This window comes from Rhodotorula paludigena (assembly GCF_050403205.1).
Source record: "Rhodotorula paludigena JCM10292 DNA, Rt_paludigena_JCM10292v1_ctg41, whole genome shotgun sequence".
Lineage (NCBI taxonomy): Eukaryota > Fungi > Basidiomycota > Microbotryomycetes > Sporidiobolales > Sporidiobolaceae > Rhodotorula > Rhodotorula paludigena.
In genome coordinates, this window is record NW_027481417.1 from 41894 (window position 1) to 67705 (window position 25812).

At 65.1% G+C, this 25812-nt stretch overlaps 11 protein-coding genes across 11 annotated transcripts; 7 read left to right on the forward strand and 4 right to left on the reverse strand.

Annotated features, from left to right (window-relative positions):
• Positions 1–244: 244 nt before the first annotated feature.
• On the forward strand, positions 245–1416 carry TOM20 (TOM complex receptor protein TOM20; the record flags this gene model as incomplete). The annotated part of the gene is made up of 4 exons (XM_076650802.1): positions 245–389; positions 564–674; positions 770–844; positions 923–1416. 4 exons carry the CDS (start codon positions 245–247, stop codon positions 1414–1416), a joined length of 825 nt encoding a protein of 274 aa, XP_076503609.1.
• Positions 1417–1571: 155 nt separating this feature from the next.
• GSH2 (glutathione synthase) lies at positions 1572–3342 on the reverse strand (the record flags this gene model as incomplete). Its single annotated transcript, XM_076650803.1, has 4 exons — positions 1572–2388; positions 2489–2698; positions 2757–2905; positions 2977–3342. 4 exons carry the CDS (start codon positions 3340–3342, stop codon positions 1572–1574), a joined length of 1542 nt encoding a protein of 513 aa, XP_076503610.1.
• A 416-nt stretch (positions 3343–3758) lies between these two features.
• Positions 3759–5709, forward strand: JCM10292_000395 (bromodomain-containing protein; the record flags this gene model as incomplete). Its single annotated transcript, XM_076650804.1, has 8 exons — positions 3759–3962; positions 4032–4081; positions 4142–4164; positions 4231–4321; positions 4401–5029; positions 5090–5206; positions 5283–5601; positions 5667–5709. 8 exons carry the CDS (start codon positions 3759–3761, stop codon positions 5707–5709), a joined length of 1476 nt encoding a protein of 491 aa, XP_076503611.1.
• Positions 5710–5813: 104 nt separating this feature from the next.
• On the forward strand, positions 5814–8047 carry JCM10292_000396 (uncharacterized protein; the record flags this gene model as incomplete). The annotated part of the gene is made up of 4 exons (XM_076650805.1): positions 5814–7366; positions 7431–7560; positions 7622–7754; positions 7812–8047. 4 exons carry the CDS (start codon positions 5814–5816, stop codon positions 8045–8047), a joined length of 2052 nt encoding a protein of 683 aa, XP_076503612.1.
• Positions 8048–8514: 467 nt separating this feature from the next.
• JCM10292_000397 (WD40 repeat domain-containing protein) lies at positions 8515–11460 on the forward strand (the record flags this gene model as incomplete). The annotated part of the gene is made up of 13 exons (XM_076650806.1): positions 8515–8548; positions 8608–8782; positions 8849–9193; positions 9252–9289; positions 9350–9644; positions 9696–9820; positions 9874–9996; positions 10057–10155; positions 10218–10323; positions 10380–10719; positions 10775–10908; positions 10971–11287; positions 11354–11460. 13 exons carry the CDS (start codon positions 8515–8517, stop codon positions 11458–11460), a joined length of 2238 nt encoding a protein of 745 aa, XP_076503613.1.
• A 245-nt stretch (positions 11461–11705) lies between these two features.
• JCM10292_000398 (F-box protein) lies at positions 11706–12544 on the reverse strand (the record flags this gene model as incomplete). Its single annotated transcript, XM_076650807.1, has 2 exons — positions 11706–12203; positions 12284–12544. The coding sequence occupies 2 exons, from the start codon at positions 12542–12544 to the stop codon at positions 11706–11708; spliced, it is 759 nt and encodes a 252-aa protein (XP_076503614.1).
• Positions 12545–12943: 399 nt separating this feature from the next.
• On the reverse strand, positions 12944–16411 carry JCM10292_000399 (uncharacterized protein; the record flags this gene model as incomplete). Its single annotated transcript, XM_076650808.1, has 8 exons — positions 12944–13540; positions 13600–13782; positions 13846–13989; positions 14065–14634; positions 14713–15007; positions 15086–15326; positions 15385–15678; positions 15736–16411. 8 exons carry the CDS (start codon positions 16409–16411, stop codon positions 12944–12946), a joined length of 3000 nt encoding a protein of 999 aa, XP_076503615.1.
• A 415-nt stretch (positions 16412–16826) lies between these two features.
• On the forward strand, positions 16827–18111 carry JCM10292_000400 (uncharacterized protein; the record flags this gene model as incomplete). Its single annotated transcript, XM_076650809.1, has 5 exons — positions 16827–16851; positions 17226–17348; positions 17590–17682; positions 17751–18025; positions 18082–18111. The coding sequence occupies 5 exons, from the start codon at positions 16827–16829 to the stop codon at positions 18109–18111; spliced, it is 546 nt and encodes a 181-aa protein (XP_076503616.1).
• Positions 18112–18752: 641 nt separating this feature from the next.
• On the forward strand, positions 18753–19426 carry TMA17 (Tma17p; the record flags this gene model as incomplete). The annotated part of the gene is made up of 3 exons (XM_076650810.1): positions 18753–18834; positions 18896–19085; positions 19177–19426. The coding sequence occupies 3 exons, from the start codon at positions 18753–18755 to the stop codon at positions 19424–19426; spliced, it is 522 nt and encodes a 173-aa protein (XP_076503617.1).
• Positions 19427–19491: 65 nt separating this feature from the next.
• On the reverse strand, positions 19492–23685 carry JCM10292_000402 (uncharacterized protein; the record flags this gene model as incomplete). The annotated part of the gene is made up of 12 exons (XM_076650811.1): positions 19492–20312; positions 20369–20691; positions 20748–20908; positions 21052–21079; positions 21414–22141; positions 22227–22444; positions 22518–22692; positions 22752–22867; positions 22922–23015; positions 23074–23119; positions 23185–23236; positions 23547–23685. 12 exons carry the CDS (start codon positions 23683–23685, stop codon positions 19492–19494), a joined length of 2901 nt encoding a protein of 966 aa, XP_076503618.1.
• Positions 23686–23856: 171 nt separating this feature from the next.
• Positions 23857–25653, forward strand: JCM10292_000403 (uncharacterized protein; the record flags this gene model as incomplete). The annotated part of the gene is made up of 4 exons (XM_076650812.1): positions 23857–24116; positions 24298–24368; positions 24440–24562; positions 24689–25653. The coding sequence occupies 4 exons, from the start codon at positions 23857–23859 to the stop codon at positions 25651–25653; spliced, it is 1419 nt and encodes a 472-aa protein (XP_076503619.1).
• Between the last annotated feature and the right edge of the window lie 159 nt (positions 25654–25812).

Here is a 25812-nt window from a genome sequence, read left to right on the forward strand (position 1 = left end):
AGCGGAAGCACGAGTCTGAGCACAGCGAAGCCCGAAAGACACGGGACCGACACGGCGAGCACAGGGGAGCGAGCGCGAGCGGGGGTCGAGCGGCGTCGAGGAAGCGCAGATTGGCTGAGCTGGGCGGCGAGTCCCTCTCGAGTAGAATCTCTCGGCCAGCGACCGATCACACCAGCGGAGAGGAGCGCAAGTGTTCGGGGACAACCTGGCCTTGCGGGTGCTTTCGCAGAGTTGCCCGCCAACCATGTCGTCCGCATCCTCGTCGAGCTTCTCGCGCGCAGGCAAGATTGCCCTCGGTGTCGCCGGTGCCCTCACCGTCGCAACCGTCGCCTGGGCCGCCGTCTTCGACTACCGCCGCCGCAACGACCCCGCCTTCCGCCGCAAGCTCGGTACGTCCGCTCGCTTCGCTGGCGGGAAAGCCGAGCAGCCACAGAGGGCCATGTAGCTGCCCTGGACCGAGAGAAACGCCCCCAGACTCGCCCGCTGACGCTGTGCCACTTTTTGGACTCGCTCTCATCGCCTCGCTCGCCCGACCCGACTCGCCGGCATCGCCTCGCCCGCAGCCAAGCAGAAGCAGAAGCTCGACAAGGATGTCAAGGTCAAGCAGGAGATCGGCAAGACTCAGGTCGAGGCTGCCCTCAAGCGCGCCCTCGCCCTCGTCAACGCCGAGCAGGGTCAGTCGCGCCGTCTCGTCTCAGCTGACTTGGCCACTTCTGCGCTGTTCGGCGACTCTGTGTGTGTCCAGGAAGCTCACACTCGGTCTTTGCAGTCCCCGCCACTCCCGAGGGCAAGGAGCAGTTCTTCATGGAGCAGGTCGCACTCGGCGAGCAGCTCGCCGCCCGCTGTACGTCCGGATCCGCTGCCACCGCATGGCTTGCTCTCCCAGCGTAACACAGGCTCACCACGGATCCCACCTGTACAGCGCCGGAGTTCTACGTCGCATCGGCCATCTCGTTCTACAAGGCCCTCAAGGTGTACCCGGCGCCGCAGGAGCTCCTCATGATCTACCAGAAGACGCAGCCGCAAGCCGTCTTTGACCTCGTCATGGAGCTCATCTCGCTTGACATCAACGGCGCCGCCGAGTCGGCCGCGTCCCGCCGCGAGCCCGAGAACGAGCCGCTCCTCCGCGAGCTCAACGACGACGTCCCGCAGCCGCAGGGCCAGAGCCAGGCGCCGCCGCCCGCGCCGAGCGACAACGGCGACGACAGCTCGCCGTCGAGCGGCGGGTCGTTTGTCCACGTCGAGACGGACACGGTCGTCGACAAGGAGGGCGACGTCGCGGCGCAGGCGACCGAGACGGCCGTCGTCGACGTGCCGGAGCAGGTGGTCGAGCAGGTCAAGGAGGAGGTCGAGAAGGTGGTCGAGGCGGAGGAGACCCAGGGCGAGGATCCGCCCGAGCCGACGCTCGCTGCCTGAGCGCGTCACTCGCTCGCTCGCTGGTGTACATACGACGAAGCCCCCTCCTACTCCCGCCCTTCCCCACTCGCACTCGCTCTCTAGACTCTGTGGAACAGCTTCGAGGTGTCTCCTCCTGACCGCAACACGCTCTATTCCTTCCACGCGCGCACCGTTCACACGAGGAGAGGAGAGTCTATCACCGAGTACCCGACCGCCACGCCGCCCTCGTCGCTCGTCGCCGCCTTTGTGCGCAACAGGTGCCCGACCGTCTCGTTGAGCCTGAGCTCGCCCGTGCGCTCGTCGACGAGCGCGACGCCGTACACGCCCAACTCGGACACGACCTCGACGCGAGACCCGGTCGCCTCTCCCGCCTTGACGAGGACCTGCTCGACGCCCTTCGGCGGCTCGATCAGGCTCATGAGGATGTAGCCCTCCCTCCCCCTGGGCTCGCCGTCCTTGAATCCGCGCTTGGCGTCCTCCGCCTCGAGCGCATCCAGGAACGGCGGGATGTCTCCGCGGTAGACGTTGTTGCCCCCGCCTTCGCGCTGCGGCTTGAGCACAAACCGTTCCGGCTCCTCCCTCGCAAGGCGGAGCGCCTCCCTCCCGCGCGCCGAGTCGTCGAGCGGCCACAAGCCCGTGAAGCTCTCCTCGAGGCGCGCGCGGTCGGCGGCGTCGGGGACAAAGCGCGCGAGCTCGTCCGGCGAAGAGAGGACCTGCTGCACTTTTTTCGCGCCCGCGAGCTGCATCGCGATCGAGGGGCACTTGATCGCGAGCGAGCGCTCGATCAGCGCGCGCGTCGCCCACTCGGCGGGAGTGTAGTAGTCGGTCGGGGCGTAGGCGGTGCGGTAATAGACGAGAGAGATCTCGAGCGGGGTGGAGGGCGAAGAGGCGGATGCGGGTGGGTGATACAGCAGCGCAGAGGTCGAGGGTGCGAGCGAGAGCGTGGTGCGAAGTTGCGAGAAGGGAATGCGGAGGAGGCGGACGCCGTGCCTGCGTGGAGAGATCCTCCGTCAGTCTGTGGCTCGACAATAAGACACACGGACTGGCCAGCGGCCAATCCGCAGGGCGCAGCGCGATCCGCGAGACTCGCTTTTCGACAAGCTCATACTCGAGCGGGCGCTGGTCGAACGCATTGCGCTCGTTGTCCTGCGTCACCATGAGCACGACGGCGCTGTCGACGCCGTACGCCTTGTGAGCTGCGGCAAGTCCTGCCGCGAGACCTTCGAGGGCGCCGTTCGGCGGGAGGGCGGAGCGGGTGAGGGAGGGGTGCGTAGGGTAGGCGCCATTTGCGAGGAGGTAGCTGTTGAGTGCAGAGGGATAAGTGACCAAGCAAAGGTCAAATAAGGGGAACGACGGACCGATGCAAGTCGCCTACGCGAGTCGAGAGCGCGCCAAAGGAGCTCGAGATGGTGTTGAACTCGACCTGCTTGATGGCAAAGTCCTTCGTATCTGCGCCCTCGGGAGCATGCACGAGGTAGTCGGAGCGGAACAAGCCCAGCGAGAGCGGCTGGGTGCGGCAAAGCAGCTTGGTCAGCCCGAGGGATGCAGGTGAAGTTGCGAGTCCGCGGCCAGCCTGACCTGCTTGATTCCTTCTGCCTGCACCTGCTTGTAGATCTCGTAGAGCCTGCCCTGGAACTCGTCGACCTTGCTCACTGCGCCGCCGACGACGCGGTCGAGGAAGCGGTCGTCTGCCGTGACCCGGGCATACAGCTCGTTGTACGCCGGCTGCAGCTCCCTGGCCTGGTCAAAGAGGTGGCGCGGGAATGCACTCGGGTAGAGCGAGTACGGGGCGTGGATAGCGCTCGTCAGGGACGGTGCTGCGCCGGGAGACGAGGGCAGCGGGCGCAGAACGAGGCCGTGGCCGAGGGCGTAGTCGCTCGCGAGGTCGAGCACGAGCTGCTCGTCCTGCTGCGCGAGCTGTGGTGGCCAGTCTGCGGCAGCCATTGCGCCCGATCGAGCGAGTGCGCGGCGGTGAGGAATTGCGTTAGAAAGCGAGGAGGAGGGGCACCGCCTCCGTCGCAAGTCGATGTCGCTGCGGAGGAGCAGGACTGTCTGTGGTGTGAGTGCGTGTAGCACTACAGCTCCATGACCCTCTTCCACACTGGACTTCCCTGCGTTGTGCGAGAGCAAGAGGGGCAGGCCGGGGTTGCCTTCCCCCTGCACACTCGCTTTCGCCTCTCACAGCTTCTGGACGAGCAGTGAAAGGCTCGGCGCACTACGAGACAGTCGGCTATCACCCTGAAACCTCGCCGACCGCGCCCGTGCCCGTGACGCCGTCCGAGGCAGTCTCATCACTTCGACACTTCTCCGAGTCCTCTCGCCCCGTCACCGCCCTAAGCCGACGGACTGCCACGCCCAAGATGGCAGTGACTGCGCACGCAACCGACGTGCCCGTCCAGCAGCCCCTCACGCAGCACCCGGTCGTCTCGCCCCCTCCCCTCGAAGCGTGCCTCCTCCTCGCCCAGGCCGTCGCACAGCTCGGCACGAGCAGCTGGGACAAGGTCGCGCAGAAGCTCGACGGGTGCGAGTCGTGGCCGGACGAGGCCGGCAAGATGACGAGCCAGGTGCGTGTCCTGATGTCGCTCGTCTTTCACGATCAGGCAAGCCAGGCTGACCTTCTTTCGAGTGCGCAGGGCTACGAGACCGCCTTTGCCGAAATCATGCAGCAGCGAGGACTTGACCCGTGCGTACTGCGGGGCGTCACTTGCGCTTTGGACCGATCCTGATCTTGCCGTTCAAACAGGTCTGCCTGCTCGAAGCCATTTTGTGCGTATCTACTTGCTCGTTGAATCGCTGTGATGTCGAGTCGACTAACCTCTCTTTCCAACGCAGCCCGCCCGTCGCGCAAGCTCGTGCACGCGCTCTACTCGACCCTCCTCACTTCGCTGCACAGTTCGATCCTCTCATCCTTCGCCGAAGAAGCGTACGTCTCGAGCTCGCCGAGCGCTGCGCCAGTATCTGTGGGTCCAGCTACTGACGTGCACTCCTGGTATAACGTACAGCCGCCTCAAGGACGAGATCGCACGCCTCGCCTCTGGCGCGCTCGACGCGAGCCTCTCTCCACCGCCCTCCGCCTCCGTACCCGCCGTGTCATCCTCGACTTCCACGCTCGCAGCACCGCCTGCTCCGCCCGAGAAGCGTCCGCGCACGCCGAGCGGGCGCAAGAGCGGGCGCAAAGCCGCTGCGGAGGAGGAGGCGGAAGATGGGGATGTCGAGATGCAGGATGGTGCTGTTGGCGCAGACGAAGCGGTTGCGTCGGAGGACGAGGGCGGAGAGGCCGAGGAAGGGGCAGAGGACGAGGAAGAGGCGAGTCCGAAGAAGGGACGGCGGAAGGGCGCGAGGGGGAGGAGTGCACAGAAGAAGAAGAAGCGCGGAGCAACGGCTGAGGTCGAGGGCGACGTTGAGGGGAAGGTCGCGGAGGGGAACGAGGATGAGCAGGACAAGGCGGTCAAGGAGGAAGAAGAGGACGACGCACCGGTCGGCGCAGACGAGGGCGAAGGCGAGGGGGACGACGGCGAGGAAGACGGGGATGACGATGAAGAAGGAGAGGAGGAGACGCCGAAGCCTCGGTCTGGGCGGGTGCGGAGTGGGAGGAAGAACAGGACTGCCGCCGCCACGGCGGCGAAAAAGGGTTCGTCCGCGCGTTCTGGAGGACATCTCGGGTGCGTGACTGACTCGCGCCGCCCTGCAGCCGCGAACAAGCGCAAGGCTAGCGAGCCGCCCGCCGAATCGCCGCAACCAACCGACACCGCTGCCGACGCGCGCAAGCGCAAACGGGTCAAGACCACGGAAGAACCTGCCGAAGATGGTATGCCGCGTCCCACTGCCCTCCTCGCCCAACCGAGTCTGTGTCGCTGCATGGCTGACATCCCTGTGACTCGTAGAAAAGGACAACAAGGCAACGGTTCAGCGCCGCAAAGCCGCCTACACGCGCATTATCGAGCAGCTGCAGACCGAGCGCTACTCGCACTTCTTCGAGTCGCGCGTGACGCGCACGATCGCGCCGCTGTACGGTGTCGCGGTGCGGCGCTCGACGTGCCTCAAGGATGTGCTCAAGGCGATCAAGTCGGGCAACATCTCGAGCAGCACGGAGCTCATGCGCGACGTCGCGCTGCTGTGCGCCAACGCGATGCAGTTCAACGGCGACGAGGGCGAGGACAGTGTCGGGCACTGTGCCAAGCTCATGTGGGAGCGCTTTGAACGGTGCGTTCCCCCTTGGTGCCGATTTAACGTTCTTCTGCTGACCTACAGAGCGACGCGCCTGGCAGGCTGATGGACGAGGCGCTGAGTGCGGAGCTGTCTGTGGAGTAGATCTGTATGCAACGTTTTGGCAGATCCCGGATGCCTGGCCGCCCGAGAGCGATCCTTCTTGGCTTCCGCACCTTTCGCCCGTCTCGCCTCGGCTCTGCTGCGAGATGGCGATTTCGTCGCCATTGCCGTCGACGGCATTCTCAGCGCACCCGCTGAGCGTCGTGCTCTCGCTCGACGGGCCTTCGAGCGGCTCCCCACCGCAACCCGCGAGCACCTCGTCAACATCCGCCGGCATCGACGTCTTCGACGAGCTTGACGCTGCTGCCGGCTCCTGGGCTCCAGAAAGCTCGGATGCGCCATCACAAGACCTTCCAGCGCAGCCAAGAGACCGATCAGCAACACCGTCCGATGAGCGCACCGAGGTCGCGTCTCGCTCTGCAACGCTTCCCAGCGATCGAGACGGCGCGGAGGGCTTCGTGCATGCTCTGTCAGACTCGCATGCGGCGCTCTACGCCCAAGGAGGTGAATCGGGCGCGGGCGAGGAAGGCGGTCTTCCCGGGTGGATGAGCGAGACGAGCGGGCGCGTGACAGCCATGGCGAGTGGGCAGTTGCGCGTATCGGGCGACTGCAGTGCGCACTGGCACGCCGAGCCGCCCGGGCGGGGGTCGAAGCGGCGCGCTCGCCCTCCGCTTCGAGTCGCGGTCGGGTGCGAGGACGGCAGGACGTGGATCTTTGCGCCTCTGCCCTCGTCCAGCTCCGCGAAGGGGGCTGACGGGAGTGCGGGGCTTGCAGGCGCTCGCGGAGAGGATGATGAAGGCGACCTGCGCCGCCTTTCGCACGACTCGTTCCTCTCGACGCCCTCAACCTCGTCTCCCCCGTCCCGTTCACCTCTGCACTCGCCGCCTCTCTCCCCTTCGGCTCGTTCACGCCAGGTCTTTGCCGGCACGGCTTCCCCGCGCCTCTCTTCGCGTCGCTCGTCTAGCTCGATCTCGACTCTCGCATCCTTGCAGACGAACGCGACTGCCCGCACAAAGCGCGTCAGCTCCGCCAATGCGTCACAGTCAAGCACACCAGGCGCAGCAATGCTGCAGAGCTACGAGCTCGTACGGTCGCACTCGCGTCCGCGGAAAGCGAGCGCGACCGTGTCAATCTCGACCTCTTCCGCCGTGCCGAATCACGCCAACGGCGCCTCTCGCGCCGACGACCTGCCCGACATGCCGCTCTCTCCGCCGGCGCCGTCTTCGCCGCCCATGTCGCCCCGTTCGCCCACATCGGTCCCACAACTTGTCTTCTCCAGCCCGTCTCGCCCGCCCTCATTGCCGCCGTTCGGCACGCTCCACTCGAAGAAGGAGTCCGCTTCGTCCTCTGCCGCTCCGAGCATCTCCTCGGCGACTCCGTCGCGCCGCTCGCATTCGCGCGCGAAGGACTCGATCGCAAGCGGGATCGGTCTGTGGGAAGCGCCGTCCCCGAGCTCAGCCGAGCCGCAACCAGGCGCGCCCGGCAGTTCACGCGAGGAGCGCACAGTGGAGCTTTCAGGGGGTGAAGGCCCGCACGAGCACGCGCAGACAGCTGGGAGAGACCGGCTCGGGCGGCTCGAGGCGGTGCTCGAAATTCGAACACCGGGCAGCGGGCCCGTCGTTGCGCTCGAGGTCGTGGAAGGCTTGAAGTGTGCCGATAAGGACGAGGGCGTCGCACTTGCTGTCCTGCGGCAGAGCGGGTGTGTCCTCCCTTCCGCTTTCCGCTTCCCGGCTCTTCATGCTCACTTCCGTCTTGATTCGCAGGCACCTTTCCATCGTCTCGCTTCTCGACGGTCGCACTTTCGGTACTTGCGACACGGCCGTCAAGGTGCCGAGCTCGTCTCGGGCAGAAGGCACTCGATTCGCCGACCTGCAGGTCGCAAATCTCGCAGAGGTACATGCTCATATTCTGTGAGTACACCGGTAGGGTAAGTTTACTGACTCAATCCCTATAGATGACGGTTGCTGTATGCGTAGGTGCCGCGGAGACGAAGGTACTCGTGCCTGTCGACCTGAACACGCTCGTGGCATATGAGCCTGTCGCACACGAAGCTGATTTCGGCGGGAGCGCTGTCGTGACTACCACAAGTATGTCCATGTTCATTGCTCACATAGTCAAGCCGCCCGCTCACGCATTTTGAACAGGTGGACCCGCCATCGTCGTAGCGACTTCGCAGCCTCAAACTCCCGCTTCCTTCGCCACCTTCCTCGTAGCCGCACAAGCTCCCTTCATTTCACTCGCCTCGTCCCTCGTTGTCGATGGGACGTCGCCGGAGCCGATCAAGGGCTTGCGGACGTGCGGCAACTTGGTTGCGAGCTGGACGGACTCGAACCTCCTGGTGTGTGACCAGAGTCAGCCAGCCTCGTTGTGCATCTACTGACACTGTGTATCAACACAGCTGCATCGCCTGGTTGATGAGCGCCTGCAGCATTGCGCGACTCTTCCGCTTGCAGAAATACGGGACGTCCTTGCCATGCAGTCCGCACAATGTCTCGTCGTCAGACAGCAGCGCACAGTGCTGCTATATCGCCTTGCGCACGAAACAAGCGGCGAAGTCGAGTATGTCTCCCTTCACGATGCTGGTCAGGCGGTCTCAGCTGATCAGAAATACAAAGGCTGTCCTTTCTCACATCCACCCCGGCGGCGGGCGTCGAGCACGTTGGACCGCTTGACGCACATAGCGCACTTCTCGCACGCACGGAAGACGAGGACCACCGCTCGCTGCATCTCCTGGCACTGTCATCTCCGCCGTCCAGCGAAGCCTCCCCGAACTCGCAACAATCGCCGCTGGAACAGCTATATCGTTCAGCACCGCCGCCACCGCTCGTAAAGATTACAGCTATCACGATGCTCGGCGTGGGTCGTGCCCTTGCGGGTGACAGTGGGTCTCGTCCGCTCTCACATCGTCCGTGAGCCCGACTAATTCACCATTGCGTACAGGCGAAGGTGGCCTGCGCCTGCTCGAGATTTCGGCGCTCGCGTCATTTTCCGCGCTACCTGAGCCGAAGGTGCAGCTGACCGGCGCAATCACGCTTCTCGATGTCGTCGAATTTGGCGGTCGCCAGATCGTCCTCGCTGGAACGTCGACAGGCGGTGCGGGAGCTTGGGGCTTGTCGTGAGCTTGCGCTAACGCTTTAAGACACCGCATTGGACGTTCGCGCTGACTCACGCTCGTAAATAGCGACTGGGACCTCGTTGGACGGTGGCAACTCTTCGCTTCGCCGGTCAAGCACTTCGCCTTCATCGACTCGGCCGCGTCGACCACCTCGCGCACGAGCAACTCGATCATCTTCATCTCGGCCAACTCGCCTGTCGCCCTCGTATCGCTCTTCCCGCCTCGCGTCGTCTTCACCCTGCCTGGCACGAAATCGGCCGTCGAGGTCGTTGCGACAAACAAGGACGAGATTCTCGTACTATACGAGCAGGGTCTTGCGCGCACGTGCGACATCGCTTCGAAAGAGCTCAGGCGCAGTATGGACCGCAAGACAGCGGAAGGAGTCCTCGACAACGGTTCGTGGAAGGTTTGGTGCGTCTTCCGATGCCAATGTGATTACGTTTGCAGCTGACGTTCGTACGGGCCGTAGGTTTCGCCTCCGCGATGCGCCATCGTCATGTCCTGCTCGTGCGTGCCTTGCGCAAGTTCCCGGTGAGCGCCAACTGACCATCTTGGCGGTCATCCCAGATCCGCATCTTTCACTCGACCTTCGATCACTCATCGACGAAAGCGCTTCTCAGCTCCCGTGGTCGCGCGCACGCGCAGTCAAGCCGAGCGCGCCCGACACCCCGGATGCCTCGCCTGACCCCTCGAAGCCGCCTTCCGTCGACGGAGCGACTGCCTCGATCGTCGACGGTCGCACTATTGCACGCAGCTTGACTGCAGTGCTTGCGACGCTCGGCGTTGATGAAGCGATGGATGAGCTTCTCGGGCAGCTGGGCATCGACCCGCCGACCGTCTCGCTTGTTGCAGGTCTAGGCAGGTGCGTTGGGACCCTTTTCCCGGCCGAAAGGATGCTCACCTCTTCGCGCAGTGCACACGCATCGTCACTGGGTGCATACGGTCAGCCCAACGCCCCGTGGACATTGTCGCCTGTGGCTACTGCACATCGACTGCTTGAGCTCGTTTGCCTCTTGCGCGTCTTCCTGAACTATCCAGGTGCGTTATCGCAAGTTCCTTGCCGCTGGCCAATCTAACGTTCTTCTAAGCAGACACGGAACGTGTAGCCAGCGAAGCCATCGTTTACCTCGCCTCTTGCCTCGGTGACACCGTCGGTCCCGACTTTTGCCCGCCATCTCTGGACGTGCTCGCTCAATTTTGGCTTGACAAGAATGGTGTGTTTGCACGATGACCGCTTCCCGTCCTGTTCGTTTCTGACCCGACCGAACCTGCAGCCGAGGTGCAGCAAGCAGCTCGTTCACTCTTCGGCACCTACCTTGCGGCAATGCCAGACGACCACATTCTCGCGCTTGTCGAGTCGTGGCAAGACCAGCGTCAGTATAAACCTCCTCCCAGTCAGCGCCGCGGAGTGTCACTCACGGAGAGTCGCCTGCAGTTCCGGCGCGACAACAAGACGGCGGCGTCTTGCATCACCGCGCCGACCATGCTCTGCTCGTGATCGGGCTCATCGCGACCGAGCGTTTCAAACTTCTTTCATCCAGGTGCGGCCACTTTTCCCGGCGTCATTCCGCCTGGTCCTGACTAAGCTCTTACACAGCATTCTCGTCGACGTGGCCGAATCAGTCGCGCTCAGTCTCGAGGACGAAGAGCACCCGTATCACCAAGCTGTGGCTGCCGAGCTATGCTCTCGCGGCTTCGGCATCTGGCAGAATTACGTCGATGCGATGCGTCTCGTGCGGCAGCTCTTCGCCATCGCAATAGGACGCAATCCCGCCACGCCGAACGACCTTCGACTTCTTGCTCGCAATGCTACACTCCACGTCGCCGGTATCAACACGTCGCTCTTCATGACGACGCTCTTGCATGACGTACTGAACGCATCGACCGCGTCGGCACGCAACGCCACCCTCAAGCTCCTCGGCTTCATCATCCGCAAGGTGGGCTCTGCAACTTCATTCCAGCGATGCCGTGCTCGCTCACTAGGTTGTGTAGAAACCCCTCGTGCTGTACAGCAACCTCCCACGCGTGGTCGAGGCAGTCGTGAAATCGCTCGACCCGAACGTCTCGTCTCTTCGCGAGGCTGTGCAGCAGACTGCGACGGTCATTTTGCACGAACTCGTGCACTCGTACGCCAATGTATAGTCTTCCGGCTCACTGGCGAGTCTGACCAGCTCGTTTGCTCTCGCAGCTTCCCCTCAGTCGACTTTCACGGCAAGTCGCAGCGTCTCGCCGTCGGTACGAACGAAGGCGTGGCCATCGTATTCGACCTTCGCACCGCTACGCGTCTCTACGTCCTCGAGGGGCACGCGCGCCCCATCACGGCGCTCTCGTGGTCGCCGGATGGGCACCGTCTCGTGACGGTCTCGCTCGACGAGAGCCGCGTGCTCGCGTGGCGCGTGAGCGGAGGATTGCTGAGCATGTTCATGGCGGGTACGCCCGCGCGCCAGGGCAGCGGGAGCGGTGCCACGCCGTTCAAGACGTACGACTTCCACGTCGGCGACGAGGGTGCGTTCTCACCTTTCCGTGCCAGGCGCAACAGATGCAGCCCAAAGTGACATGTCTCGCGCACAGCTCTGATGACGACTCAGGCGACGCTCGAGTGGGTGCGCTTCGACTGGCCGGCCGAGCGGACGGTCCGCCTGCGAATTCGCGAGTCGGCGCTCAACTTCGGCGTGTAGACCGCTTGGCCACCTCGCTAGATTCCCTCTACAGCTCGCTATACCCTGCATTCCGATACCGTCGGACTCGCACACACGGCCAGTCAATCTGTGCGCGAGAAAGACCGAGTTTTGCGAGAGAGCGACGCCGGACAAGCACGAAGACTGGTTACATTGTTAGTACACCAGGAAGGGGTCCGCCTGTCTGTCCTGAATGACGAGTGCGCTCGGCGGACAAGCAAAGCACGTCGGGGGGTAGCGCACTGTCACGAGTCGAACCACGAGGCGTGCATCTCGACCGCCATGCCCTCGTTCTCGGTGAAAGCCTCCTTCCAGCCGGCCCACCCATTGTGGTCCCCAAGAGCAAGGAGCCAGGTGGTCTTGTCTGGGTCGACGCCTTCCTGCGCCGCGAGCTGCTCGGCGACGAACCTGGTCGGCTTGGACGACCAATGCTTGCCGAGACGCTGCAGCACGCGGCGGACCTTGACCCCATTGCGATCGGTCACCGGGACCGTCTTTGCCGTGTTGACGTGTAAGTTGACAATGCCGCAGCTCGGCGAGGTGGCGAATTCGTCGACAGCGGGATACTCGAATGCGGTGCGGGTCCAGTTGTCCTTCGCCATGTCGGCCCAGGTGATCGCGTCGCTGCCCGTAAAGATGCACGAGACGGACTGGAGGAGCGGGTGAATCGCAACCTGCATGTTGCCCGGCAGCTTGCCCTTTGCCGGAGGCTCGCGGAAGAGGATCGCGTCGAAGCGTTCGTCCTGTCGTGGGCGAGCACCTCGTCAGCTAGCTTTGTCGCCCCGCGCGTGCCGTACTCGCCGAGACGCCGAGTATCGCGCACCCGGATGAGCGTCTGCACCTGCTTGCAGAGGAGCTGGGCCTTGTTCAAGCCGCGGTAGTCGAGGTGGTCCAGCACCGTCCACCAGATCTCGATCGGAAGCTTAGTCGGCTTGGGCAGGGTCGAAAGAAACCAAGCGTACGACGGTCCGCCTCGTCGAGCGTGGCCGGAAGCTGGCGACGCAGAGCGAGACCGGGAGGACGAGTCGCGTCCCTCGTGCGAGGACGAATGGAAGGAAGCGTTGTCGAAGTCAGCGTCGGACATCTCTGCTCGGTACAGAGGCTCGAAGGACGGGCGGGGAAGTGAGCGAGAGTGAAGGAAAGGAGGGCAACCTTCGGGCGTCTGCCGGGGCGAGAGGATGCGCGTGAACGGGATCCGTGCGCCCGGCTCGGCAGACCAAGGTCACTGTTCTCCTGCGCATCGGTTGAGCTGTCCGAATGGCCCGGGAGCGCGATCAATGAGGTCGGCGGGCAGTCGGATGAGGCTGCCCGAGCGACTTGCGAAGGTCATCCCGACATCCTCTTTAAGCCGCTTCCGCGACACAGCTTGGTTTTGCGCTCTTCAGCACGACGCACACGAGCAAGACAGAAAAGCAGCAACGGGATCCAGTGAGTATCAGGCATGATGCAAAAGACGCGTGCATTATGCCAGGTCTAGCAGAGTCTACCCCGCTTGCGCATGCAGCGCGTACACCGCCTTACGCACCACAAAGTAGGTCTCTCCCGGGCCACCTTCGACGACGAGCCTGCCGCGCCCGACCTTGCGCACGGCGACGCGCCCGCCGCTCGCCTCCATCGCCTCGTCGAGAAGCGCGTCGCGCACAAACTTGGCACCCTTGCGCACGTCGATCCCGGCCCGCTGTGCTGCCGAGGTAAAGTCGTAGCCGAACGCCTCGGGCGGAGCAGGGCCGCAGACGAGCATGCCCTCGCCGGTGAACTCGGAGGGGACCTTGATCGAGGCGAGGCGTTCCTTGAGCAGCGCAAGACGCAGGTCGCCGATGAACAGCGAGGGTTTCAACGGCGGGAGTACCGAAGGGTCGACCGGCTCGGCCTCCTGCACAGGCGACTTCTGCTCGTCTGCCGCCCCATCTGCCGCCGAGGCGTCTTCGACCTTCGGAACAGCCTCGCCTGCTTCGGGGGCGGCTTCCTCCGCCGGCGCAGCGGACGTCTCGCCGAACGTAGCGCGCTCGAGTACGGGCAGGTCGGATTCGGGGTCGATCCGGACAACACCCGAAACGTACGCGACCTCGTAGTCGTCAACCTGCCGAGTAACGACGAGGTCAAATTTCGCATCCGACGGACAGACGAGAACGAGCGTACCCTTGACAGCCGCAGCGTCGCCATGATGCTGTCTCCGAGGCGAAGCGAGAAGTTCTTGGTCTCCTCGCCGACCTTGATTTTCTCGCCGAGCGCAGGCGTGTAGACGTCCTGCGTCATCGAAGTGACGGACTTGCACGCAGAGGCCAGGTCGGAGATGGCGTCTTCGGGCCCATCAACAATAACCTGCACCCGATCGCGACCGTCAGCGAAAAGAGCGGTCAGAAAGGGCAGGGGTGCGGGACGAACAAGCTTGCGCGGGTTGATTTGCGGCAAAATCGTCTTGAGCGCGCGGCCGTCGCTGAGACCCTCCATGTCGACGACGAAAAGCTGCGCCTGAAGGTGCACCTCGACGCGGTCCACAACGAACTTGTGCGGTGGCTCGGGCTTCTCCTGTACGCCGAGACGAGGAGTAGTCAGTACTGTGCTCGACCATCTGAGAAAGCTCAAGCAGCTGCAAGCGCGCACCTCTGGCTGCGGCTCCGGCTCGTCCTCCCGAGGCCTCTTGCCCAAGATCTGCTTGTCCCCGCCTGGCATGAGCGGGTCGTCCTCCTGACCCCTCTTGAGCCATCCTTCGACGTCAATCGCCTCGCCATAGGCATCGACGCGCCTGCGCCGCTCGACAACAGGGAACATGCGGAAGCGCTGCAGGCCGCCGCCGCCGCCACCCGACCGGAGGCCGTATGACCCGCGCACGTAGATGTCGAACGACTGGCCGCCCGCCGAGCCTGCGAGAGCGTCCGCGTCGAGGAACTCGTCCCACGCGCCGGCACCGCCCGTAAAGCCGCCGATGCGGCGCCTGCGTGTCGGGCCGACCACGTCTTCGCCGTTTGCGTGCCCCGCCTCGTCCGCGGCATCGGCCTCCTCGTCCTCGTCTTCAGCGTCAGAGTCGGAGTCGGAGTCGCCGGCTGCATCAGCGAGCATGCGGCGCGTGCGTTCGAGCGCGGCTTGCTGCTTGGCGAGACGTTCGGCGGCTTCGCGCTCGGCTTCGAGGTGCGCCTCGAGCTCATCGCCCTCGAGGTAGACCTTGCGCTTCATCTGCAGTCGCATTATGGCGTAAGCACGGTCGAGCTGCATGTCGGCGGACCGAGAATGAGCGAGAGATTGATAGCGCACCTCGAGCTCGACAACCTTATCCATCTTGACTTCCTTCCCGACCTTCCCCTCGCCATACCTGCACCCAGGGTCCTGTGCCGGCTCCCACATCTCCTTGACAAGCCACCGCGCCAGGCTGCCCGGCTCGCTCAGGCCGGGCAGGAGAACGAGATTGGCGGGGTTGCGCGCGAAGTCGAGGAAGAGGGCGCGCGCGTAGCCGTACGAGAGCGTTGACGGAGTCGTCAGGACTAGCTTGGGCACGGAGGGAGGAATCGTGGCCGAGATCTCGTCGAGTGAGGCGAAGATTCGGAGGTTGCTGAGAGTTGCCCCACCATAGTCAGTAAGACGGTTCGATCCTCAAACAAGACCGCGGAGTGCGGACTGCGACTCTTACCTGAACTTGAGCTTCTCCGTGCCCTCACCCGCCAATTGTCCTCCCATCCACTCCGTCAGACTCCGCACGAAACCGACAGCATCCTTGCCCGTACGCGAGATGAGGCAAAGCGGGAATTGGGCGCCGAGGTTGTTGAACTGCCAGTGCGACTCGAGAAGAACAAGGAGTTCGAAAAGGCGTGCGGAAGGGTCGGTGGGAAGGAGGATCGAGCCGCCGGAGTGAAGCGTGGAGGTGATCATGTCTGTGGATGGGTAGCGTTAATTGGCTAGCACGCGGTAAAGCGTGAAGAAGACACGAACCAAGTAGCTTGCGCTCGCGGTCAATGCGTTTGACATTGATGACCTTGCTCCTCTCGGCTCCGACAATCACCACACCCATTCGTCGGAAGTTGTCGTCGACGTTGCCGGCGTGCAGGAGCGATGTCGGGTCGAGGTGATGCTCCTTGACGTGATTGAATAACGGCGCGTAGAGTAGGGAAGAGGCGGAAGAGGCGGGCGAAAGGGAGGAAGAGAGGGACGGCCGAAGTGTGTACAGCGAACCACCGAGCGTGTGTCCTGACCGGTGCGCTACCAGCGTATATCCCTTGAGCGGGCCTGTGACATGACAAGCGGTCAACGAAGAATACTTGCTCAGGAGAAGAACGAACGGACCCGTCAGATGAATCGGCTGGGTCCATCGGACGGCGTTGATGGCGAGGAAAGCGTCGCGAATCTCCTGCTGCGTGACCTTCCACGCATCGTCCCACGGGTCCTTCTGCTTGTTCTGAGCAGTCTCCGCCTTAAGGGCGTCGTCGCCGTCAACCTCTTCCTCCTTAACGACCATGACATCCTCGCCGACGCCAACCTCGACCTCCTCGGCCTTTCCCTTCCCCTTGCGCTTCTTGGCGGCACCTGCCGCCTCCTGTGCGGCAGCAGACTGCGCCTTCTGCTCGATGCGGACCTCGTTGCGCTCGGCAGCGCTGCGTGCCTCGACCCATTCCTCGACGGCGTAGCGGCCCATCTCGCGCGTCGGAAGCGTCGCATAGACCGGGCAGCGCAGACCGCAGCGCGCGCGGAGGAAGGGGAGGAGGCCGAGCGAGGTGAGGAGCGGGTGCGAGAGGAGGACGAGGCTGAGCGACGGCGCGAGGGCGCGCAGCGACGCGAGGTAGGCCGTCACCTGCTCGGTGGTCGGGACGTCCGCGCTGCGCGACTCGGCGCCATCGTGCAGCGTCGCCTCGTGCGCGCGGTCGTAGGCACCGCAGTCGAGGAGGATGTGGGCGTTGTCGACGGTGAGGAGGTAGGTCGGCGGGAGCGGGTGCGCCGACAGCGGCGTGACGGCAATGCTCATCCCTGGCTACTGCACACGGCCCTCAGAGCCGTGCCTCGTGCGGGAGCGCGCTCGACGGTGAGCGCGAGGGAGAGCCCGACAGCGAGTGCAGCTCTAGCTCCTGCGGCAGTCTGCTCCGCTGGGCGAGTCTGTGTGCGCGTTCGGCGACGGCGCGACCACTAGCTAGCCGCCTTGCTGGTGACGAGCGGGCGAGGGAGGGCAAAAGGGGGAGAAGAGGAAGCGGGGGGGAGGGATTCGCTCCTCTCGCGCATCGGCTGGAGCGTGTTCGAGGGCCTCGAGCTGTAGTTCACGCCAGTACACGGCTCTGGCAACTTGCCGAGAAAGTCTACGTGCAGTGATCAAGGCATCACGGCTTCGCCGTCTCTTGTGCTCCTCCCTCTCCACCGATCTTCCTCGTTCCGGCACCTGAGAAAACATGGGTCTGCGTATCAGCAAGCTCCGTGAGCCCACTTTCCAGCGTTCCCCTTTCCAGCCCGTTCCGCCGTAGCGCCGCCGCGAGCGGGACAGGTGACGGTCTGAGCAGACTGGAGCCTCTTGTCGCGCGACCGCGATCCTGGGCGAGCGTGGCGCTGACTGTGCCGTGTTGCCCTCCCTGCGTTGCCCTCTGCTCGCCCTCCCTCGCCGTCCCGCGCGTCGTGCTGCCGACGCCATCGCCCCGTTTGTCGCCGTCCCCCTCGACGCGCCGCCACGTCCTCGCGCTCTGCTGCGCCCGATCCGCGCTTTCGCTCGCCCCGATGCGCCCGACGCGTGCACGAATGACTCCATTGCGGTCTCTGTCGCCCGCTCGAACCGTTGCAACGACCCCCGCGCGCAGTGTCCGGCCTCTTCGGCAAGAAGGAGATGCGCATCCTCATGGTCGGTCTCGACGCTGCCGGAAAGACCACCATTCTCTACAAGCTCAAGCTTGGCGAGATTGTCACCACCATCCCGACCATCGGTAAGCCACAGTTCGCCCATGGCACTTTGTGCGCGCGTCGCAGAGGCCTTTGTTGCTCGAGGCGCGAGCACGCGTATAGGGGCATCGGCACGCGCCACCGGAGGCAGAAGGTCGTCTGCTGGCGTTGTCTAGCGGCCATTCGCGGACGGCCGACCACATGCCTGCAACGGTCTGAACCAGCACCGTGTTGCGCGACTCGAACTCTCGCTGACCCATCACGACCATTTCCTGCGACGCGTAGGCTTCAACGTCGAGACGGTCGAGTATAAGAACATCTCGTTCACCGTGTGGGACGTCGGAGGGCAGGACAAGATCCGTCCCCTCTGGAGGCATTGTAAGCCCCTCCACGCTGCCCCACCCCGGATCCGCCGATTGACCTCGTCCGCTCCTGCGCGCCTACAGACTTCCAGAATACGCAGGGCATCATCTTCGTCGTCGACTCGAACGACCGTGAGCGTGTCTCGGAGGCTCGCGAGGAGCTCCAGCGCATGCTCAACGAGGACGAGCTCCGCGACGCGCTCCTCCTCGTCTTCGCCAACAAGCAGGACTTGCCCAACGCGATGAACGCGGCGGAGATCACCGACAAGCTCGGCCTCCACTCGCTCAGGCAGAGGCAGTGGTACATCCAGGCGACGTGCGCGACCAGCGGTGACGGTCTCTACGAGGGTCTCGAGTGGGTGCGTGCCTAGTCCTCTCCTCCTGTCTCTGTGCACGTCTAACGCCAGTCGCGCAGCTCTCGACCAACCTCAAGCGCCGCCAATAAGCGACTCGCCCGCGCCTCGTTCGTCTCCGCCGCCGCCGCCGCATCGCCCTCACGCTCTCCTCCCTCTATCCCGCACTCACGCCGCGCGCAAGCTGTTGTCCATGCCCCGCCCCCCTTGCCCGATCTGTGTCCAACTCTCTCTGCACTTCGCACAACCACACACATCAGCCCTCGCCGCGTCCCTTCCCCCGCCAAACCCCCTCTTTGCTTTCTCCCTCGTTCTGGACGGCCCGCGTTCTTTTCTCTCGTCTGCGCTCTCCCTCTTCCTTTTGATGCCTTTGAAAACCTCGAGTCCTTTTGTTATTCGCGCGTCCTTTCGAGAGACTGGTAAGGGTGTGCCTCTATGCGAAAAGTTGCCGACGCGCGCGTCGTCGAGCGCAGCGGCGCGGTGCTGGTTGCTCTTCTTCAGAACTCTCGCGGGCTCTATACCAAATCTGACGGCTCTAACAAAGCTCTCACGCCCGACGACATGGCGAGCCCGCCAGACTGAACTTACCCACGCCCGCTATAATGGCTGGGGGGCGCTCCTTCTTCACGCTCCTTGTCCTTCGCTGCGGCCGCACACCCCTCTTCCTCCCTCTTGCAATATCAGCGCATTCCCCGCACTAGCACCGGGAATCGACGGAGAGAGTGCACACGAGATGGACTACACGCCCCGCTTCGAGCAGCCCGTCTCGCTCGCCCAGCTCCGCGCCATCCGCGAGCCCGAGCTGCTCGTCAACGGTGCGTCGCGGCGGCGCCCTGCACCGTGCGTGATAGCTGACCTGGCGTGAGAGATGTGCAGAAATTGCACGGCTGGAGAACAGCATTCAGCACCTCGAGCGGAGCAACCGCGAGCTGAGGGCGTTCCTTGAACCGGCGTCGAACGGGGCGGGCGCCAGTGCAGTGGTCGGGGCGGACGACGAGGACGACGAGCTGGACGAAGAGACAAAGGCAGAATTCACGGCAAGCGTCAAGGAGAACGAGGAGACCATGTGCGTCTGGGCACCTCTCCGCTGAGGAGGAGGTCGAGGTGCTGACCCCGATTCTTGCTTCCTTACCTGCTTCCTTCCCTTGTGTACACAGCGCACGACAGCAAGAGCGGATAACGATGATTCGCTTGGCACTAGAGGAGCAGGTCGGCGTCGACGCCGCAAATCCTCACTACGGCCTCGCCGGATCGACCACGGCTGCAACACCGGCGCCAGCAGCGCCAGCTCTGCCAACATCAGCAGCACCAGCGGTTAACGGCGCGGAAGAAGGCGAGGTCACCGGCGTGACTTCCAGCGGTGCGCGGCGAGCGGAACCTGATGCAGACGACGGGATGTACCTCTAGATCTCGCATGTTCTCCTCGTTTCCATCGCGACTGCCGCCGCTTCTGTATATTGCTCTTTAAGGCTCTACTGCGCTCGCGCTTTCCTGCTCACCCATGCTTCGCCGCCCATGACGCCCATCGACGCCCGCTGAGAAGGGTGCGGCATCGGTTCAAGTCCCATCCGCCGCCGCACGAGGTGCAGCTCATGCTCCGCTTCGCGTTTCTGCAGCTTGAGCGCTTGGACTGACGCTTCGAGCTCGCGCGCGTCTGACTCCTCGGCCAGACTGCGCAGCTCGCACCCGTGCGCTGCGAGATCCCGCTCCAGCAGCGGAACTTTGCGGCCGAGCTTGCCTTCGAGCTGCTCGTCGAACGCGCACCTCCAATCCCACTTGTCCTCGAGCACGCTGGCGATGCCGGCGATCTCGCGCAGCTCGTCGGTCCAGTCGCGCACAGCGCCCTCGACTTCGCTTACCTTGCTCGCCGCATCCTTCGCGGTCCACTTCGTGCCCGCGCGCTCGGTGTCATGCTTGTACGTCTGCTCGGCCGCACACGCCAGCGGGAGCGCATGCGACCCGACGCGCTGGCTCCACAGGTGGAGCAGGATCCTCGCGCGCTCTTCGCCGTCGTCCATATCAGCCCCGCGGACGGGCGGCCTCGGCGGCGCCTGCAGGACGGGCAAGCTGGCCGTGCGCATGCTCTTGAGGTCGTTCATTGCCAGCGCGGGCGGAATCGTCGCGTGCAGGTTGAGGTTGATGAACCGGTCGCGCACGATGCGCTGGCATGCGTCCTCGATCACGGGGAGCGAGCGCGGGAGGTACAGTGCGAAGAGCGGGTGGAGAATCTCGAGCTTGCACCCGGGGCGGAGCACGCGCGCGGACGACTCGATGAGCTGGTCCCACCTGTTCTCTGCGCCCCGAGGCGGTCAGTCTGGGTTCAGGTAATCAATCGGCGACACCCCGCACCTGGCAGGCTCGAGTTGATTCCGCTGACGCGCACATAGTCGAATGAGTCGTCCGAGAACGGTAGCTCTCCAAGGACGTTGTGCTGCACGAACTCGACGCGGCCCTTCACTCCAGCCGGCAGCATCTCCTCGACGACGAGACTCGGCACGAGGTCGAGCGCGACGAAGTGCGTATGCTCCCAGCCTGCGAGCTGCGCAGTCGAGAGGATCCAGTGCGCATAGGGCCCGCAGCCGACGTCGAGCACGCGCGCAGGCTTTGTCGGCTCCAGGATGGCGACCGTCGGGCCATGCAGATCGGTCCAGACCGACGAGAAGAACGCGTCCCTGCCGCGCACTTACTTGTCAGGGCGCCGCCGACGAGTCGCAACGTGCCAACTCACCAGTCTTGCGCCTCGTCGCCAAAACCGAGCCAGCACGGCGCCTCGTCCGCCTCGAGCGGGTGTGCCCGGCTGTGCGTCAGGCTTTCCTTGACGCGCGCATGGTCGAACCAGTCGTACGCGCGCCGCAGCCGCGCGAGCTCGCCTGCGGGCGGGACGTCCTTCTAAGCGAGCGGTGCGGGGCGGGGCAGCTGGCGCGAGGCAGCGAGGGCGTCGCTCAGTCTAGGGGCAGCCATCTCAACCAGTTGCGAAGCGCAGGACAAGGCAGCATGATTGTCTGACTGCGGGGCAAGCGAGCGAGACGGACGCTAGAGAGGAGATAGCGCCAAGGCGGCCTGAGCGTGTCAAGGGGAGCCGGACAGAGCAACGAGCGAGACATAGGAGCGGAGCGAGAGGCGAGAGTCGACCGCGACGGAGAAGAAGCGCGAGCGAAGGAAGCCAAAGAGACGATGGACAGGTGTCCCGGTCGCTTGCCCTTGCCGGCCTGAGTCGGGTTGCTGGAGGAATAGGCGGATACCGCACCCTTGAGTGCACGTCGAGGATGAAAGAACAAGGAGGGGGAGAAAAACACGAGTGCGACACCAAAAGAAGGGAGGAACCAAACACACAGAGGACGGCAAACCCGCGCCCTCGAGGTCATCTGCGCGTCGACATAGGTCACCTACTCACAACGCCCGCCCGACGCCGATCGCCTGTCCCCTCTGCTGCGCGGCGCCGCCAAAGTCGCGTTCCCTCTCGCGCTCGCGCCGCGCCGCGCTACTGCCAACCGCAGCGGGCTGCGGCGGGCTCGGGAGCGCGAACGCCGGGGAGCCTGCGGCCGCCGCCGCGGCGAGGTGTCGCTGGATCGACGCGGCGAGCGCAGTCGAGGCTGCTTCGGCCGACATGGACCCGGCGGTCGGGGCGACGGCGGCGGCGGCGGCGGAAGAGGACGAGGAGGGGGCCGTGTTGGACGCGGTCGCAAGCGGCGACGGCGCGGCGGGCGAGTGGGGAGCAGCGGGAGCAGGCGACGAGTTGGACGCCGAGGTGCGTGCCGTCGGCGAGCGCGGGAGGGGCCGGATCTCGCGGTCGGTGCGGAGCGGGTACACGCGCGGCGTCGGCGACGCCGCTGCGGGGGACGGCGGGCCAGATGCGGACGCGGCGCCCGCGCTCGAGAGCCGCGCGTCGCCCAGCGCAGAGGCGACGCCCTCGACCATCTTGTCGCCCTTGGCGGCACCTCCTTCCGGTGCGCCGGCGGCGCCGTCCTGCGCTTCCTCCTCCTCCTCCGACTCGGCCTCGTCCTCCTCGTCGAGGTTCTCGTCGTCGAACAGCGCGCCCTTGCCGCCCGACCCGCCGGCTCCGCCTGCCGGGTCGACATCAACGGCGTTCTCATCCCAGTCGATCTCGCCCTCGGTCCGTGGCTGCGCACGCGTAAGGTCGATACACGCTTCAGTCAAGCCGCACAATGCTAGTCAAGACCGAAGGGGGGGAAAGACCACGGCGCACCCTCATCCGCATCCACTGCATCCTCGGCCCGCTCCTCGCGCGCTCCGAGACCTTGAAGCCGTAGATGCGCGGGACGTAGACCTTGCTCAGGCTCGAGAGGGGCGTCGTCTGCTCGCGCTTGCTCGCGTCTTGCGGGTCGGCTTGCGGCGCGGGGAGGGTCGAGGGCGGCGGGTACGTCTGGAAGAGGAGGTGCGGAAAGGTCGTGCCGAAGAAGGCGCCTGATTCACACGGTGCGGCAGAATCAGCACCTCGCTTAGCATCTGATCGCACGATGCGCGGAAGGAGGCGTACCGTCTACGCCCTGGAAGCGCGAGCTCGGCGGAACATACATGTCGAGGCAGCTCGGGCAGAAGAGCTTGACCGTGTCGACGCCCGGGAGGTCACTCCGGCCGCACGGAACGAGCTTGGACTGCGAGCAGTAGACTCGCGGGCACGTACCAAAGTGGCCAGAGTCGAACTTGGCGTACTGTTCGGGCGGCGGAGTCAGGCCGGCGCACGAGAAGAGGACGATGGGGAGGCGCGCACCATCTGCTGCAGACCTTGTCGCGTAAGGATGTAGCGCTGGTGGATGAGCCCGTACAGGAGCTCGGCGCTTGACTCGACGATCGAGACGTCGGGCACTCGGTGCATCTCGTCCTCCTCTGCGCGGGCATGGTGGTCAGCACGAGCGTGTAGGCGCGAAAGGGAGGACGCACCAGGCTCGACATCCAGCACCATCTCCATCGCTTCCTTGTAGAAGGGTACGAGGCTCGCGAGGCCCGTCAGGTTGAAGTCGTCCTCGATAAAGTCCTGCGGAAGCGCTTGTGAGTGAGCGGGGGCCAACTGTGCTGGTGGCGATCTCGCGCACCTCTGCCACCTCTGTGAAGTACTCATGGCCGGGCAACGAGCAGAACCTGTGTGTTCGCAGAGATCGTTGGCGGAATGTCGACTCGAAGAGGACGAAGGGGAGTCAGCGCACCAGTTGATCCAGGTGAGGGTGTCGGTCTCTGTGCTCGGCGACGAGGAAGACTCTGTTGCGCAGCGTCGAGTCAATCTCGGGGTCAGCAAGCTTGGTCTGGACAGGAGACGGACGTGCGAAGGACCGCGGCGAACAGGCGTCGCAGCAGCATGGCGCGGGCGCCGAGGGCACCTGTAGAAGCGCCAGGGGCATGCAGTACCCCGACAAGAGGCCCTGTTACGCCGCGCAGGCCCTCGTAGCGCCGATACGAGGCTCGAAAGGGCCCCTCCGCTTGGGAAGCGTCCAGCTCGCGATGGCGACTGCGCGGGTTCACGACGCGCCTGGGACGCGTGCGCGGTGCGGGAGGGAGCGCTGTGGCTCACCATAGATCTCCTGCTGGTCGTCGTCGTCCTCGAGGTCGTCGTCGTCACCTGCGGGTGCGCCGTCCTCGTGGGTCGGAGCCGAGTCGCCCGGGTAGGTGCGCGGGAGGGCGCGGTCGGGGTCTGCGGGCGGCTGGGCCATGGCGTGCGGAGCTGTGCGGTGCGCGTGCGCTCGCTCTGCGCGCGGGGGAAAGCGACGCGGTGCGAGCCAGCCTCGACCGGACTCTGCGCGGCGACGAGAGGCGAGGCGACGCTTCCGACTTGACGCTTTCTCGCCGGGCAACTGCGAGGGGAGGAGGACGCTCTGCACGAGATGGCGCCCGTCGACCCGGGCAGCGCCATCCAGTGGCAGAAAATCCCGGCGCACACCGCCCGCCTCCTCGCCGCCGTCGCCGCGCTCCCGACCCGCGCAGACCAGCACGCCGTCTTCTCGAGCGCAGTCCGCAGGTCCGCACAGTTCAAGGCCGACCGCCAGACCGCCCTCGACGCCGTCACCGCCGCCACCTTTGACGCCGCCGGGGACGAGGCCCGCCGCCAGAAGCAGGTCGTCTCGGTGCAGAAGCGCCTCGCAGCGTGAGTCGCGCCTTCGAGGGCCAGCACAGGGCGCACGGGCGCAGTGGGATCAGAGGCGGACCGCGCTGCTGCACCGACACCACGTCGCCCGCTGGGTCCCCTGCTCCTCGCCCTCCTCGCCCAAGTTGACATCTCGCGTGACGCCGTCGCCGCTGACTGGGGACCTCGTGCACGCACACAGGCTCGGAAAGGACTACTCTGCCGACACCATGGCCCTCAAGCACGACCCCTACTCGGCCCCGACCCTCCTCTGTGCGTCCTCGTGCCGCCCCACCTCTCGCGTCTCTCGCCAGACTGCGCGCTGACTCGCTCTGCGGACCCAGACAACTTCCGCCAGACCAACCCGTGGTGGGACACGTTGCGGGGACTGCTGAGCGATCACCCAGAGTACCCGACGTACGACGAGAACGCGCCCGTACTCCCGGCGGACGACGACCCGATGCAGGGTGAGCCTCCCCGTGCGCACTCCTCTTGCGCCTCTTTTCGCCCTCTTCCACACTCTGCAAGAGCCCCGCTGACCACCATGGCCATGTCAATGCTGCGCTACCCTGCCTTTGCCATCCTCTACACAGATATCCAGCAGCCCCGTCCCGCCAAGAAGGCCAAACAGGCGCACCCGACTCAGCAGCGGCAGGCCACACCTCCTCCTGTCTCTCCACAACCACAACAGCAGCCGCAGCAGCCCGTCGCGGGACCCGCGTTCCCAAACCCGGCACTCGCGCACCTGTATGCGCCGCAACAGCTGCCGAACCCTGCCCCTCCCGCTCCGCCGACACCCGCACACGAGCCTCGGACCGCCGTCTCTCCCCGCTCTGCTGCGCGACAAGCTGCGCTCGCCCGTGCGGCGAATCGCTCGCCAAGCCCAGCTCCCGCGGCACCCGCCGCTCCTGCACCCGCACCCGTCCCCGCCGCCGCGCCCGCAGCCCCCGCGCCTACACCCGCGCCCGCGCCCGCGCCCGTCGTCGACCTCGAGCGTGCCGAGTCCGAAGTCTTCCTCTCGCACTGCCCCAAGTGCGACCTGCCGCTCTCGACCGGGTCCGCCGCCGACAGCGAGGCGCACCTGCGGCAGTGCCTCGACGCGGGCGGCGCGACCGTGCACGAGTGCCCCGTGTGCGCGTGCGCGATGGACGGCTGGGACGAGGCGACGCAGGCGAGGCATGTTGACGCGTGCTGCAGGGGCGAGGGGGGCGCGGCGAGGGGCGGGACGAGGGATCATGTCGGTGCGTCGGGGCGCAGGCTCCTCCTTAGGTCTTTCTCCGCATGGTGTGCGGGAGAAGTGCTGATTCTTCTCATCGTGCTGCATCGCGCAGTCTTCGTCTCGGACGACAAGACGCTCCCGCGCGACTCGCAGTCCAACACTGCGCTTGAATGCACCTTCTGCTTTGACGAGTTTGCCACGTCCGAGCGCCTCGCGCGCCTCTCGTGCTACTGCGTCTTTCACGAGCACTGCGTCGTCGAGTACTGGCGCCAGCCGGGTAAGTTTTGCCCGACGCACCGCGAGCTCGACGGGACGAGCGAGGTCGAGATGCGCTCGTAGGCGGTCGCACTTCCCTCCGTTCAGTGCGTGGCCATCTCTGCTCCAAGCCCTTCTCGGAATTCACTGACGTGCGCTGAGCTCTGCAGTGTCCCCTGCTCGCTGCCACGGTGCCGCTCAGGCGTCGGTCCCGCTTCCCGCCCTTCCTGTCTGTCCACGTCC